Raw genomic sequence first — 14,604 nt, 5'->3', positions numbered from 1 at the left:
TGTGGGCTGTGTACCTGGGATGGGCATGGTGGGGACCGAGTCTGCTGACTGGAATGATTCTAGAACCAAAATAAAGCTGGGGCAGGAAGGAGGGGGCTTCCGGGGAGCCTGGCTCAGCCCCAAGTCACCTTCGTCTCTTCTTCAGGAATCAGGGACTTGGGTCTCTGTGTGTGTTGCTCTGAGTGGACCGCCCTGCTGCTGGCTGCCCAGAGGGGAAGGAGGCCGGCTGGGGGGACCATCACAAGGACCAGTGCCATCAGACTGCTTGGGAAGCTCCAAGAAGGGGCCCTGAGCCAGGCCTGTCGGGGAGCACGGCAATAGGGAACACCACGGAGGGCTTCCTCGTGGTGTCGCTGAGCCGTCTTTAGGGCAAGAAGAACCATAAGGTTGAAAAAGGTAGACAAGGCCAACAAAGCATTTCTGGAAGAGGGAACAATACACAAAAGGGCAGGAGTGGGCAAAAAAAAAAAATGGGCCAACTTGTCAACCTTGCGGGAGCAATTCTCGGGGAGGCTGAGGAGAAGAGAACCAAAAGAAAGGCTTAGGGAGAAGAAGGGCCGTCCAAGCTCAGTGGGGGCCGGTGCCAGCCTGCAGTCCTGCAACACGGCCTACCCAGAGGGAGGTACTGTTGTCATCCCCTTTTTTGCAGGTCCAGAAACAGAAGCTTAGAGAAGTTAGGCAACGAGTTCAAGATCACACAGCCAGACAGCCTCAGAGCTGGGACTCAAGCTCCACCTGTCTGGCTCCAAAGCTCACGCTCTTAACTGTCAGGCCACACCGCCCCCTTCCCTGACTCCCCCAGGCTGCTCTAGTTTCTCCCTCCCCTGCCCTGGAAGACCACAGCAAGTGTAGGAGGATCATCTGGGTGGAAATCACCAGCAGTCCCCAGGAGGCCTGCCTCCCACAGGGCTCGAGGGTCCCAGGCCCCCTTCATCTGGGATGCTTCAGGGACAGGCCGCACTGCAGCCAGGAGGACGGGTATGGGGGTCAGTGACCTGACCACACTGGACCACGCCTGCGTGGGGGGGGGGGTGGTGAGCCAGCATAGTGCCCGCAGCCACTCAGACCTTCACTTCCTCTCTCCTGCCTCAGCCAGCTATGCCGACAGATGCCCAAAGGGACAAACAGAAAGGCTAAATAAACATAAGATTGGGCCACGGGGCCCCCTCGCTGTCTGCCACTTCCACCCCATTATCAACCTTCTCATTCCACCCACCGGGATCCATAATGGCAGGTCAGGGAGAGGAGGCGAGGATAGGCGTCCAGTTAAATGGTAGCTGGAGTGGAGTGGATCTGACGGAGGCCAGACAGATGGAAACGGGAGAACAGCCTCCACCTGCCATAGAGTGGGCCTGCAGCTTACTTGCTGTGTGACCGGTCCCTTCCTCTCGAGAGCCTCAGTTTCCTCATCTGAAGAATAAATGTGTTGGTCAGAAAGGCCTCTGAAGGCCCCCCCCCACACCTCTGGCTTTCGGGGATTCTGTGTGTAGGAGCTCTAGACCCCAAATGCCCGGGTTAGAATCCCAGCTCATCCACTTACCAGCTATGGGATCTTAGGCAAATCATCTGTCCTCTTTGGGCCTCAGTTTCCTTACTTGTCAAAGGAGGATAAGAATTATACATGATAGGATGGAACGAAGTGACACACGCCAAGTGTCTGGCATCCAGGAGATGCTCAGTAAACAGGAGATCAGGGCTTCGGGTGGAAGAGTTCTGGCCAAAGACAAGATCTCTTGAGACCTGCTGTTTGAGCTGAAAGGGAGGGGAGGGCACAGAGGGAGGCATGAGGAGCAAAGGGCCTGTGGACCCTGCCAAGCCATCCCCAGGGGCACTTGACCTCTGAAGTTCCACCCCACCCCCGGCACCCACTTCCGCCCTCCGTCAACCACTCATAAGTGCCCCACACCCCGAGCTAGGAACTCCCAGCAGCTAGCAGGCAGCCGGGGCCGGGATGGTGCAGGGAACCGAGCAGCCACGAGGCGGCAGCAGAGACTCGGCTGGGGCTGCAGGGGACTCCTGGCCTCAGGGAGAAGGGGGTGGGGGTGGGGTCAAAAATGCGGCAAAGGTGCCAAGGCCAGGGGGCACTGGAGCGGATGGAGGCTGGAGGGTGGTCACCTGCCTGCTGCCCCTGCCATCGGGTCATGCGCTGTATTCTCACCTGGGTGGTCGTTTGGTCCTTGTTCGTTTCTCCAGTTTGTTTAACATTCTTTTGAGTCAACCAACCTTCCTTCCTCTCTTCCCTGCTCCGTTTTCCTTCCTTTCCCCTCTTTGTCCAGCCAGGCAGTCAATCGGACACAACATCCTGAGCCTCAGTTCCCAAATCTGTAGAATGAAGGAAGCAGACCACTTGCTCTGCTCACGTCACAGTCTGACGGCTGAATGAAATAACGCGTATGAGGTGTGATGTCACAAAAGAGACCTGCTGTGTGGCCAGACCTGGGTTCAAACTCAAGTTCTGCCTCTTACTAGCTGTGGATCTTAGACAAGAATTTTAACCTCCCTGCCCCCCAGGGTTCCTCATCTGTAAAATGGGGCTAACAATTTCCACCTGCTAGGGGACAGGGCCAGCACACAGTTAGCTATACTTTAATGGGCGCTGTTATTCTTAGGAAATGTTCAGCGAAACTGTAAGGCATGACACACGTCAAGGATGTCATTATAATGATTATCCCTATAGCAACCAAGGCCAAACGCCTCTGCCTGACTCTCAGCTCCCTCCACCTCCAGTCTGGCCCCACCTGCCTCCTAGCCTTGTCACCCAAGGCCCGATGACAGCAGCGGTGGGGAGAATAGAGGATGACAAGGCTGACAGCTGATCCTTGGGGGACGGGCCCCTCCCACCACTCCTTGGGGCGGGGAGCCCTGCTCAGTGGCTACACATGCAGCTCAGTGCCAAGTCATTGCTCAGCCCTTTGGCAGTTTCGGGGAGGAAAGAGCACCTAAAGGGTGGGGATGTCATGAGAGGCTCCCTCCATCCAGACGAGGCTCCATCCCTCCTGCTGACTGTGACCCTGGCTGAGCTTGGAATAAGAGTCAGGGGTCTGGGCTCTGCCTCTTTGCAATGGGGACAGTGACTCCTGCCCCAGCTGCCTCTTTGGTTCCCAGTGAGGTGCAACATGGGTTGAGGGTGCTTTTCCACGTGCCCGGCTTTGAACTCCACAAGGGATGACGTCATGACCTGCATGGGGAAGGGTGTGTGAAACCCAAAGATTCTACCGTCCATGCCTTTGAGCTTCACTGAAAGCACTCAATCCAGGATCTGGGGAGAGCCTTGTGCCCATTTTCAAAAGATTTCAGTTCAGTTCAGTTCTGTATTTATTCCCAGCATCCAAAATGCTCCACTACCCAGGCCCTGTTTGGCACCTCAGCCTCTCCTGGCACCAGCTCCCCAACCTGACCTCACCTTCCATCACAGGGAAGGCCTGCAGCACCCCCTCAAAGTACCCCCTCTCTCTTGCCTCCATACTTTGGCTGTGCTGCTCCCTCAGTTTGGACCACCTTTCTCCCCCCACCCCCATTTGACTATCTCACTTTTTCTTCAAGACTCTGGCCCCTCTCCTTAGAAGGGTTTCCTGATCCCCGCCCGCCCCCCCCCCCCACCAGGTAAGGAACCAGCCCCTCTTCCCTACTGCTGTCCCATCCCTGTCCCCCACCTCTGTTGTAGCTCTTACCACACCAACGTCCGGTCTGTCCCCATTCTAGAGGTGAGCTTCTCAAGATAGGGACTTCATCTTGAAGTGTTCAAGGTTCCCAGGCCCTTGGGCATCGGTATTGGTTAAACAGTAAGGATCACTAACACATGCACCAACCATGCACCAGACCCTACTCTAAGCACTTTATGGGTGGAAGGTTCCCTCACTTTCCTTAGATGATGCCCCAGCCAGAGCTGAGACAGGTGGTCACCGACCCCCTGCATCGAAACTTCCTGGTGCTGGCTGGGGAAGGGCAGGGCAGGCTGGCAGTGCCAGCAACTGACCCATAAGGGTATGCCCGGGTCCCCGCCTTCCCACCTGGCCTTACACATCTGGAGGGAGGATTGTGGTAGGTTCTGATTCCGGAGCCCTGGGGGAAATGCACATTCCTTCCTTCACGCATCCATTCATTCACCCAAAGTCACTGGCTCTTGCTCAGGGCCGACCGGCGCTGGGCACCAGGGACCCCCCAGTTCTTGTCCCTTCAAAGCTGGTAGGCTCACCGGGCTGACCCCCGCCTCCTTCCTCCCAGGGGAAGTGGGCCAGATGCCTCCTCTTTCCCTGTCCACCCTCCCCACACACAGTCATCGTCCGGCTCCTTGTCTTCTCCCCATCGGACCCGGGTGCCCTCCCGAGGACGCAGGCTGAGCGCGGGACCCCGTCCTGTGCGCCCCCCTCCCCGCCCCGCCGCCCGCCCCGCCTCCCGGCTCTCACCTGGGCCCGCGCCCCCGCCCCCGGCCGCCCGGCGCGCACTTCCTCCCGCCGCCCCGCCCCTTCCACATTCCTGCCCCGCCGCCCGCCCGGCCGCCCGCCCCGCGCCGCTGCCCGCCTGCCCGCCCGCCCGCCGCTCGCGATGAAGGCGGCCCAGGCCGCGGGTGCCGAGGCGCCGCAGGGCGCGCGGTCCGTCAAGGTGGTCCTGGTCGGCGACGGCGGCTGCGGGAAGACGTCGCTGCTGATGGTCTTCGCCGAGGGGGCCTTCCCCGAGGTGAGTGCCAGCCCCCTCCGGGCCCCGCGCCCCCGACCCTGCCTCGCGCGCCCGGCCGCCCGGTCGGGTTCCGCACGCGCGCCCCGGTGCACCCACCGGGCCCTCCAAGGGGTCTCCCAGCGGAGTGGGGGCTCAAAGGCAGTTCTCGCTCCGCCATCGGAAGCGAGGGCCTCAGTAGTATCATCTGTAAAGTGGCAAGAATGGCACCTCCCTGGGAGAGGTGTCACAGGGACTGACTTAGGCAACCTGGGTATACCGCAGATCCTAAGAGAGCACTTGGTGGCCCAGCATGGGCGGGAGGGACTGAGGACACTGGAGCCAGACTTGCCTGGGTTCGAATCATGGCTTTGTCACTTAAAGCTGTGTGTCCTTGGGCAAGTCCCCCTACCCTCTCTGTGCCTGTTTTCTTGGCCACGTAATGGGAGTAAGGATGGTGCCCACCTTCCAGGGTCACTGTGAAGAGTGAGTTAACACAGGTCAAGGGCTCACCTCTGAGCCTGCGGCAGGAAGGGCTCACTGAAATTTGGGAAATATCTTCCCCACCAGCTGTTGCATGTACAAGGGACCTTTGGTGGGCTCTGTCGTGGAGGTCAGAGCACACCAGACTCAAGTCAGATAGCTTGGTTGGCACCTCAGCTCTACTCTAACAAACCATGTGGCCCTTGGTACCTTGCTTACCCTCTCTGAGCCTCCATTTCCTCGCACAACCTCAGAGGGCGGGTGACCCAGTGAGGTGGAATTAGGGTAGGGCTGAGAGACAGCCCATATGGACCTGGACATCCTGGACACGCTGGGCACATTGGCTGTCAGTCCTTCACTAGCATGCTCAGCCTGTCCAGGAGGCTCCCAGGCACCAGGATGGGCGTTGGACCCATTCACTCTGCCACCGCTCAGCCCAGTTCTGGGAGTCTATGGGTTTGCTTCCAGCAGCTCATCTCCCTCCTGCCTGTCCCATCATCCTCCAAACCCCTGGGCTTTGTAGGCCCCTGGGAGTCGGATGGGGGAGGCAGGAGAGGCTAGGCCTGGTAACAGTGTCAGACCTTCCTTTTCACTGCGGCAGCATCGAGCCAACTCTTACTTTGTGGTTTATGGAGCTGACGTCACCTCCTCTGGCCAGTCACATTTTTTTTTAAGTTGGGTGGGACAAGTTTCTGGGCCCCCAGGCGCTGCCCAAGGGAACCCAACAATTTATGGCATGGTGGGGAGAGGGACCAGGCCAGCCAGGGTCTAGGAGACCAGCGGGGAGGGGTGTCCCAGGCCCTGAGACATCCTTGATGGCAAGGCTCATCCTGATTCCAGAGAGGTTGCAACATGGAAATGGGCATCTGGAAGTTGATGGAACGTGTGTTTTGAAGGGCAGGCTGGGGCTGGCCAGGGGAAGGGAGGACATGTTTGTCACCAGGGAGATGGACCTGTCCTTGTCTAGGCTGCTCATCTGTTTGAGGACCCCTCTACCTCCAGGCACAAGAAAGAACCTTTTAAGAACCTTCTTTTAAAAGAACCACAAGGTCCAAGCACCGGAAAGGCCTCATTTTAGAGGTGGGAAAATTGAAGCTAGAGGGACACTCTTGCCTTGGGGAGCAGGGCCCAGCGGTGGTAGTGCGGGTCAAGAGCCCAGATCTCCCCGCCCCTGACCAGGACACTCTCCACAGTCCCCAGTGCTCTGCCTTCTGCTCCGGCCCTGAGACTCCTCCTCTTGGCAGGCCTCCAAGCTCAGGGAACCAGCAGCTAGAAGACCTCGAGTCTCCCAAAAAGCAGAGAGTAGGCTGGGATTTGAAGGGGCCTCAGGGACCCTTGCCTGGCTGTGGCCCAGCCTCGGGTTCAGAGCAAGGGAGCAGAGTAGAGAGAGCTCCTGAGGTAGAGGGAAGTCCAGGCTGGGCACCAGCTTCTGCCCAGTCCTGGCTGACATTTGGATTAGCAACCATTCCAAAGCCCAGGGGTCTCACAGAAGAGTGGGAAGAGGAGGGGGCAGGGAGGACCAGCCCTGCCTTCCAGAACCAGCTCAGTCCCTCCTGGTCCACACAGGGACTCTCATGAGTGTGAAACCCCTGACTCTCCTCTCTTGAACTATGTTCCCCCATCCTGTAATGATCCATCTGTCTGTCTGCGAGCCCCATGAGGGCAGACCCAAGCCTGAGTCACCTCTACCCTGGTCTGGCTCAGACCTGGCCCTGCCTTTCCAGCAAAGGACAGCTTCAACAGATAAGATTAGACACTTACCGGTCAGAGTGACCCTGCCTGGTGGTTCAAAGAACACAACAGAAGGTGTAGACAAAGTCTACAGGGCCGGGGGGAGGGTTGTGCCAGTTACAAGCCACTGGAGCAACCCAGCCACACAGTCTGGAATGGGGCTTGCCTGTCCACTCCTGATACCAGGGGCTGGAGAGTTCAGTGACCTCAGGAGAGGCCAGTGGCCTGGGACAGAGCCTGGCCTCTTGAGCCAGAAAGACCCAGTTCCATCCGTAGCCAGCTGGCACTGTGTTTCCCTGGGCAAGTCACTTCCCTGCTGTGTCATCAGGAAAATGGGGATAGCGCTAACTTCCTGAGGCTGCAGGGATCAGAGACCAGGTGGAGGGCCATGCACAGTAGAGCCCTAAAAAATTGTGGATGATAGTGTCATCTCCACAGGCATTTGCAAAGTACTGATACATGCCCCCCCCCCCAGAGCTTCGTGGCCGGCTGCTGTCCACCTCAGATCAGGAGGGGTCCTGCCACAGGTGGGAGGTGGGTGAGTGGAAGCTCCGCAGGTGTCAGTCCCTTCCATGGTGACAGGCTGGGGAAGGACACACCACCTGGAGGGATGGACAGCAGCTGGCGTGGTCTCCCCTATCACACTGTAAAGGGACACTCTTCTCCTTTAACCAGTGAGGGGACAGGCCCAAGGTCACACAGCTGGTGAGGGCCAGAGCCCATCCTAAGCCAGGAACATCTGAGTCCAAAGCCAGTGCTATGGCTATCATGTCACACTGTCTCCTGCCAGGCCAGGGACCCGAAGGGAGGGGCCCGGGGCAGGCCGGGCGCTGGGGAGGTAGGTGGAAGCCTTGTCTGTACCTACTAGTAGAGGGAGTGACAGGTGACTAGAGCTGCAGGGCGGATTGAACCCCTATCCCAGGGCCATCCCTGACTTCTCCATAGCCCACGCTGGGACTCACCTTTTTCCCCACCCTCCCCCTGTACCCCCCCAAGTGGCCTGGAGGACCGCACTGACCCACCATTAAGGGGCTGCCCCTGCCAGCAGCCCAGGGCCTGACTCAGAGTGCCGGCAGGCCGGCGGGCAGGCAGACCGGCTTGAAGTCCACCTGAGTCAAGGCAGGCACGGGCACCACCTGGCCTAGGAAGTGGGGAGGCCAGGAGGCCAGGGTCTCCTCATGCTGTGGCCCCACCCACCAACCCCGAGCAAGTGAGCGAGCCTTGGGGACCCTAGCTGTAGCTGGTCCAGCATGCCACTCCAGCAAGGGGCTTGTGTCGTGGTCGAGTTTTGAAAACCTCCTCACCTGTTGCACATTCCCCCTTCTCATTCCTGCATTTTGTCGGTATACCAAACCCATCCCGTTTCCATTCGTCCAGCCTTTATGGAGAGGGAGTGCAGTCAGGCCCTAGGTCTGGGGTGGTGGGGCTTGGGGCCCGAGTGACTTCCTCCTGATGCCAGACAGGGCTGATAAGAAAGGCAGAAATGGAGAGGACTTGGGAAGGGATCCAGAAGGGCCTCCTGGGGGAGGTGGCATGGGGCAGGGGTCTTGGTTGGATTATGAGAGGTTGAGAGGCAAAGCAGGGACCCCCCCCCCAAAAGCCACAAGCTCCCTAGAGTAGGCAATGAGTCTGATTTATTACTTGCTCCCCAGTATCCAGAAATAGAGAAGGTGCCACTGTTTACTGAATGAATATATGAATGAATGAATGAATGAACAATCGAACGAACAAATGTAGGTTAATGTCATTCCAGGAGGAGGGGACAGCATGAAGGAAGGCTCAGAAATGGGACAGTCCCCCATCCAAGGGGACAAAGATAAAAATAACGGTAGCTGGTACATGTAGAGTGCTTAGTGTGTGCCAGGCTCTGCACTGAATCCTTACGGCAACACACTGCGGTAGGTGCTTTTCATAGTCCCACTTTACAGTTGAGAAGCCCGGGGAGGTTCCGTGCCACACTGGGGCAAACAGTTAGGAGGTGGCAGCTCTAGGCCTCACCCGCACTGGCCACCTACTTCCCAGAAACTCCCTCCCTCAGACTGTCAGACTCCCAAAGAAGGGGCAGGGGTTGCTACAGGCATTCGAGGGCTCTGGCCTGGGCACCAGGGCCCACCCTGCTTCAGCAGCTGTCCTCACAGCCTCCGCCTTGCCCCCTTCTTCCTCAGAGCTACACCCCCACTGTGTTTGAGCGGCTCACCGTTAATCTGCAAATGAAGGGCAAACCCCTGAACCTCCAAATCTGGGACACAGCAGGTGGGTGTGCAGGTGGGAGGCGGGGGCCCCCTATGCCCAGGAGCCAAGCCCTGCCCCCTTTCTCCTGAACCACAGAGGCCCAACCAGTCTCACCAATCTCCCAGGGACAGGTGTTGCCCAGGATTAGGGTCCCCAGGAACCTGAACCTTCTTTGCTCCTGCGCCTGCATCCACTGCCTCCCCCAGCAGAGGGTAGCCAACTGTGTTCCGGAGACGGGGGATCCAGAGCTCTTTTCTCTCAAGGGGTAAACTATTCCTGGCCTCCTAAGCATTCCACCCTGGCTTTAGCTTCTGTGAGGTCTGCCTGACCTTGACCTCTGCCCTCCAGCTTCCTGACCTTATCCACATAGGGTTCAGTCAAATCCATACCAGAGCTGAAAGCTCACCCCAGGGTATCCCAGCAGCCACCTCACCATGCAGGGGATAAGGGGCCTTTGTCCTGGGTCCTACCTGCTTCCTACTCCTCACCCCCCAAGCCCAGGGCAAAGCCCAGGGCAAAGCAGGCTTCGGACCGATGGTCCCAGTCCCTGCAGGCCGGACCTCTGCCTTGTCTCTGACTCCTACCAGAACAGGACTCTCTCAGCAAGTGGTCTCACCCAGACCAGGGCTAACACAGCCCATGGGCAAGCCAGGGGAACACTGCCCGGAGGGAAACGTTCACGTGGAGTGGCCACCCAGGCACCACATTTATATCAGACCACGAGGCACACAACCACGCCCTGATCTGGGCTCCCCCATCTGCTGGGTTTAATTCCCTGATGTTGGGGAAGATCTGAAGGGAGTGCCCACCCCCACTCTCCCCAGGGCAAGTTGACTATGACCGCCTGCGGCCCCTCTTCTACCCCGACGCCAGCGTCCTTCTCCTCTGCTTCGATGTCACCAGCCCACACAGCTTTGACAACATCTCTAACCGGGTAGGTACCAGGGCACGGGGGAGGTACAGCCCCCACAGCCAGGCCACCCTGCTCTGTCCCCACCCTTGACTCCGCAGCCTGTCAGAGCGTAGCAGGCCCCGGATGACATCGAATCCAGCACCTTTGGTGTGTATATGGGGAAACTGAGGCCCAGAGCAGGGGCAGCAACTTACCAGAGGTCCCTTAGGGATTTGGGGGCAGGGTCTGGACTGAGACCGCTGTTGCTCTTTCCACCGTGACCTACCTGAGTATGCTGCGTCACCCAGAGGCCCCCGCATCTCCCCAGCCTGGGCCTGCCCGAGGTTGCATGTATGGGCAGCCCCCTTCTGTGTAACTGCTAGCTTTCAGCAGCCTCCCAAGATGCCCCCCCTCCCCAGGCATGTCAGGGGTTCCCAAGGCTGCTCACTGCCCACAGGTGTCAGGGATGTGGTCCCCTGAAATGTTCTGCTCCTGCCCGGCTGCTGCCAGGGCCTCCCTGTGAATGGCACGCAAACAGCGTGCCGGGGGTTCATCGGAGCAGAGCTGGTGACGACGGCATGAGTAACATGAGCCACAACAATGGGAATTGTCGACTGAGAACTTAGCTCATGCCAAGCACCGTTCTGGGCACTTCTGCCCATTCACTCGTCTACTGCCGCTAACAACCTGATAGAGCCAATAGTAGTATCTCCAGGTTGGGAGTGGGAGAGATGTTTTGACCAGAGCAAGTGGAAGGCGGCCTTGCCATTTCCCAAGATGAGAAGGAGCAAGTGGAGGGTAGGGAGGTGGGAGATGGGGGCCTGTTGGACATCGCATTGGAGGGCCAGGTAGACATGGAGGTCTGAGTCTGCAGCTCCCAGGAGAGGGCCAGGCTGAGCTGGGCAGATCCATTTAGGAACCACTGGTGGGGAAGAGCCTTGCACATGGGAAGGTCACCCGGAGAGAAGCAAGAGAGCAGGGTCCTAGGGCAAAGTGCCAACCAGGCGGTAGAGGAGGGAGAGATCCCTGCCTGGTGCCAGGGCTCAGGCAGGATGAAGGCTGAGGATTCAGTGTTGGATTTAGCAAGGTGAAGTCACGGGGGAGACCAGAATCAGGCGCAGTTTTGTAGAGGGGTTGGAGTATGGGGAGTAAGCCCAGGACCCCACCCGGGCCCCATCTGGCTCCAGGAGCCAGACGGTTTGATGCCAGTTTTTTCTGAACAGACAAACTGAGTAGGCATGCACTCCTGGAGATACAAATCCCCTGTCTCCGGATTCTAGACTCCCCAGTTGTTGCCCAGGCTGAAATAACCAGGCCCTGGAGCCTCACATTCCAGAGAGCAGCTGACACAGAATAGGAGTGTTCCCTCCAACAGGCAAACAGCTGCGGCAACCATTTTGTGAGCTGCTTTATTTTTAAGGGATGACTTATTTCTTTATTTTACCCAGTTGGGAGGCGGTCCTGGGGGCCCTTAGCCTGCAGAGTGGCAGGATTCTAGACCAGGAAGGAGCAGGGCTCTGGGCCCCAGCCCCTGGGCTCAAATCCTGCCACTTCCAGTTGTATGACCAAGGCCAAGTTATGTAGCCTCTCCGAGCCTCAGTTACTGCATCTGTACAATGGGACTGATGACAGAACTTGCTTTGTAGGGACTTGGGGGATTGAAGAGTTCATACATGTAAAGTCTTAGAGCCTAGCCCAGAGTAATTCTCCCTAAATGTTGGCTGCGCTGATTATCATTGCTGAAATCCACCTGGGGAGTGAGAGGGTGGCCCTTTCTCCCCATCTGCAGGGAGGGACAGCAATCCTGATGGCTAACACACACACCCACACTGCCACCCTCCCCGCAGTGGTACCCAGAGGTGAACCACTTCTGCAAGGAGGTGCCCATCATTGTCGTGGGCTGCAAGACTGACCTGCGCAAGGACAAGTCGCTGGTGAAGAAGCTGCGGAAAAATAGGTTGGAGCCTGTGACCTACCACAGGGTAGGAAACCCAGCCCAGGGGTGGAGGGCGGGTCCTGGGAGGGGGAACCTCGGGGTATGCTGATCCCGCCGAGCCTCTCAGCAGTGTCCAGCACACTCAGGGGGTGGGTCAGGGTAGGGGTCATCTTGGAATGGTCTGGGCTTGGAAATGGTACCTAGAATACTCTAGAAGATCCCGCCTATGGAAGGGAGAGCGAGTGGTGTGCCCATTCAGGTAATCCTACCCACCCACTTCACAGTGCAGTAAGCTGAGGCCACAGCTCTTCAGGCCACAGGCCCCTCTCTGCTACACACCTGTGAAATGGGTTAGCTGGTGCCTTGAGAGGCAGGGACCCATCCCAGAACTGAGGCAGGAAACCCAAGGCAGTCATGAGAGTGCTTGGTCAAGCCAGGGGCAGGCGCTGTGGGTGTCCTGGAAAAACTCACCTTCCATTTTTGTCCTGGAGACTCCCTAGGATGGCCAAGAGGGCTATGGGGAGGCAGGACGTGAGCCCTCCCCCCACCCCAGAGGCCGCCACCTCAAGGCAGCCCCCTCCATTCTCTCTTTTAGGGCCAGGAGATGGCAAGGTCCGTGGGCGCAGTGGCCTACCTCGAGTGCTCAGCCCTGCTCCAAGAAAACGTCCACGCGGTCTTCCAGGAAGCAGCGCAGGTGGCCCTCAGCAGCCGCAGTCGCAACTTCTGGAGGAGGGTTACCCGGAGCTGTTGCGTGGTGACCTGACATCTTGAGGCCCTCCCTGCCCCAACCCCCCAGCAGCTCAGGAAGGAGCTGGGCGCTGAGCTGCCCAGTTGGCTGGGCTGGACCCAGTCCCGAGGCTGTGATCACCGAACTGCACCTCAAACAGATGGACACCACCGAGGCCGGGCCCCTGACCCTGGGGCTGCAATCCCTGGACTAGAGCGTAATCCCCCCTGCAAGGCCTGAGGAAGGGGCTTCCAGAGCCCACCTGCCCGGTAAAGGGCTACTCCTGGGGTCCCCTAAAAATGACTACCAGACTCCCAGCTCCCAGCCTGGACCCACACATCCGGAAGCAGCCTGTTCAGGGCTGCACCTTCGGGACCTGGCACTCCCAGGACCCTGGGCCACTACTCACACCCTTCCCCATCCCCTTGCCCCCTGCCCATCCAGTGGTAACTATAACAACTAAAGCTACATTGCTTGTCAGTTATGTCACGTGTCTTGCTTTACACACATGTTCCATAGCAGGAGAGAACCCACCACATGTAGGCACTGGAATGGGACTACCCGGATCCAAACCCGGCTTTATCATTTTGGGACCTTGGGCAAGTTACCTGAACCCTCTGCGCCTCGGTATCCTCATCTGTGAATGGGACCAATCACAGATGATGTCATGGAGCCTTTAGAGGAGTAAGGGCATCATGAGAGACACGCAAAGAGCTTAGCAGGTGCCTGGCACCCAGTAAGTGCTCACAAAAGGTTCACAAGTGGGGTTTTTTTGTTTATGATAAATATAATATTGCAGAGATGTAATATATGTAATATATTCAATAATATTATATTAGGGTTTTCCAGAGAAACAGAACCATATAGAACCAATAGGGGGTGTGTGTGTGTGTGTGTGCGGAGAGAGAGAGAAATTGTAAGGAATTGGCTCATGGGATCACAGGGCCTGGCAAGTCCGACACCAGTAGGGCAAGCTGGAGATTCAGGTAAGTTGTGGGATCAAGCCCAGCACCGGGATCCGTGTTCAGCATGGAGTCCGCTAGAGCTTCTCTCCCTCTCCCTCCCTCTGCTCCTCCCCACACTCTAACACGGGCTCTCGCTCGCTCTCAAATAAAATTTAAAAAAGAGCTCAAGGGAGGGACCACTTCATGGGGATGTGGCTGACTCCGTTGGTAGAGCGTGTGACTCTTGATCTCAGGGTTGTGAGTTCGAGCCCCATGTTGAGTATAGAGATTATTTAAAAATAAATCTTTGGAGGGCGCCTGGGTGGCTCAGATGGTTAAGCGTCTGCCTTCAGCTCAGGTCATGATCCCAGGGTCCTGGGATCGAGTTCCGCATCGGGCTCCCTGCTCAGCGGGAAGCCTGCTTCTCCCTCTGCCTCTCTCTCTCTCTCTCTGTCTCTCATGAATAAATAAATTTTAAAAATCTTTAAAAATAAATAAATAAATAAATCTATCTTTGGGGCGCCTGGGTGGCTCAGTAGTTTGGGCATCTGCCTTCGGCTCAGGTCATGATCTCAGAGTCCTGGGATGGAGCCCCACGTGGGGCTCTGTGCTCAGCGGGGAGTCTAGAGTTTATCCCTCCCTCTCTGGCTTGTGCTCTCTCTCTCTCTCAAATAATAAAATCTTTTAAAAAATAATAAATAAATAAAAAGAAATCTTAAAAAAAAAAGGGAGAAAAGGACGAAGACAAACAGCTCAAGGGAAGGACCCCTTGTGCCAGAGGAGGGCTCATGGCTTGGGTTACAGAGCTGAACTGAGGCAGGTGAAATGATATTATTGGCCTGCTCCAGAAACCCCACGTGGATTACAGGCTCCACTCCAAGGTTTTACTATAAACTGCTCAGGAATGGGAAATAACATTTCCTGGCCTAGATTTCTAGCCTGATTTCTCCTCCCCGCTAAGCATACCCCACACCCAGAATATTCCCTATTCTCCCCTTCCTGCCTT

General features: G+C 57.4%; 1 protein-coding gene across 1 annotated transcript; it reads left to right on the top strand.

Annotated features, from left to right (window-relative positions):
- Positions 1-4,545: 4,545 nt before the first annotated feature.
- On the top strand, positions 4,546-13,138 carry RHOD (ras homolog family member D). Its single transcript, XM_028118267.2, has 5 exons — positions 4,546-4,677; positions 9,033-9,120; positions 9,924-10,033; positions 11,839-11,973; positions 12,523-13,138. The coding sequence occupies exons 1-5, from the start codon at positions 4,546-4,548 to the stop codon at positions 12,688-12,690; spliced, it is 633 nt and encodes a 210-aa protein (XP_027974068.1). The 3' UTR covers positions 12,691-13,138.
- Positions 13,139-14,604: the final 1,466 nt, after the last annotated feature.

Source organism: Eumetopias jubatus, unplaced genomic scaffold (genome assembly GCF_037043125.1).
Source record: "Eumetopias jubatus isolate StellerSeaLion01/CBP00866 unplaced genomic scaffold, mEumJub1_p1.0 scaffold_13, whole genome shotgun sequence".
Lineage (NCBI taxonomy): Eukaryota > Metazoa > Chordata > Mammalia > Carnivora > Otariidae > Eumetopias > Eumetopias jubatus.
Note: the sequence above shows the minus strand (reverse complement) of the source record. Positions and strands in the feature narration are given on the sequence as shown.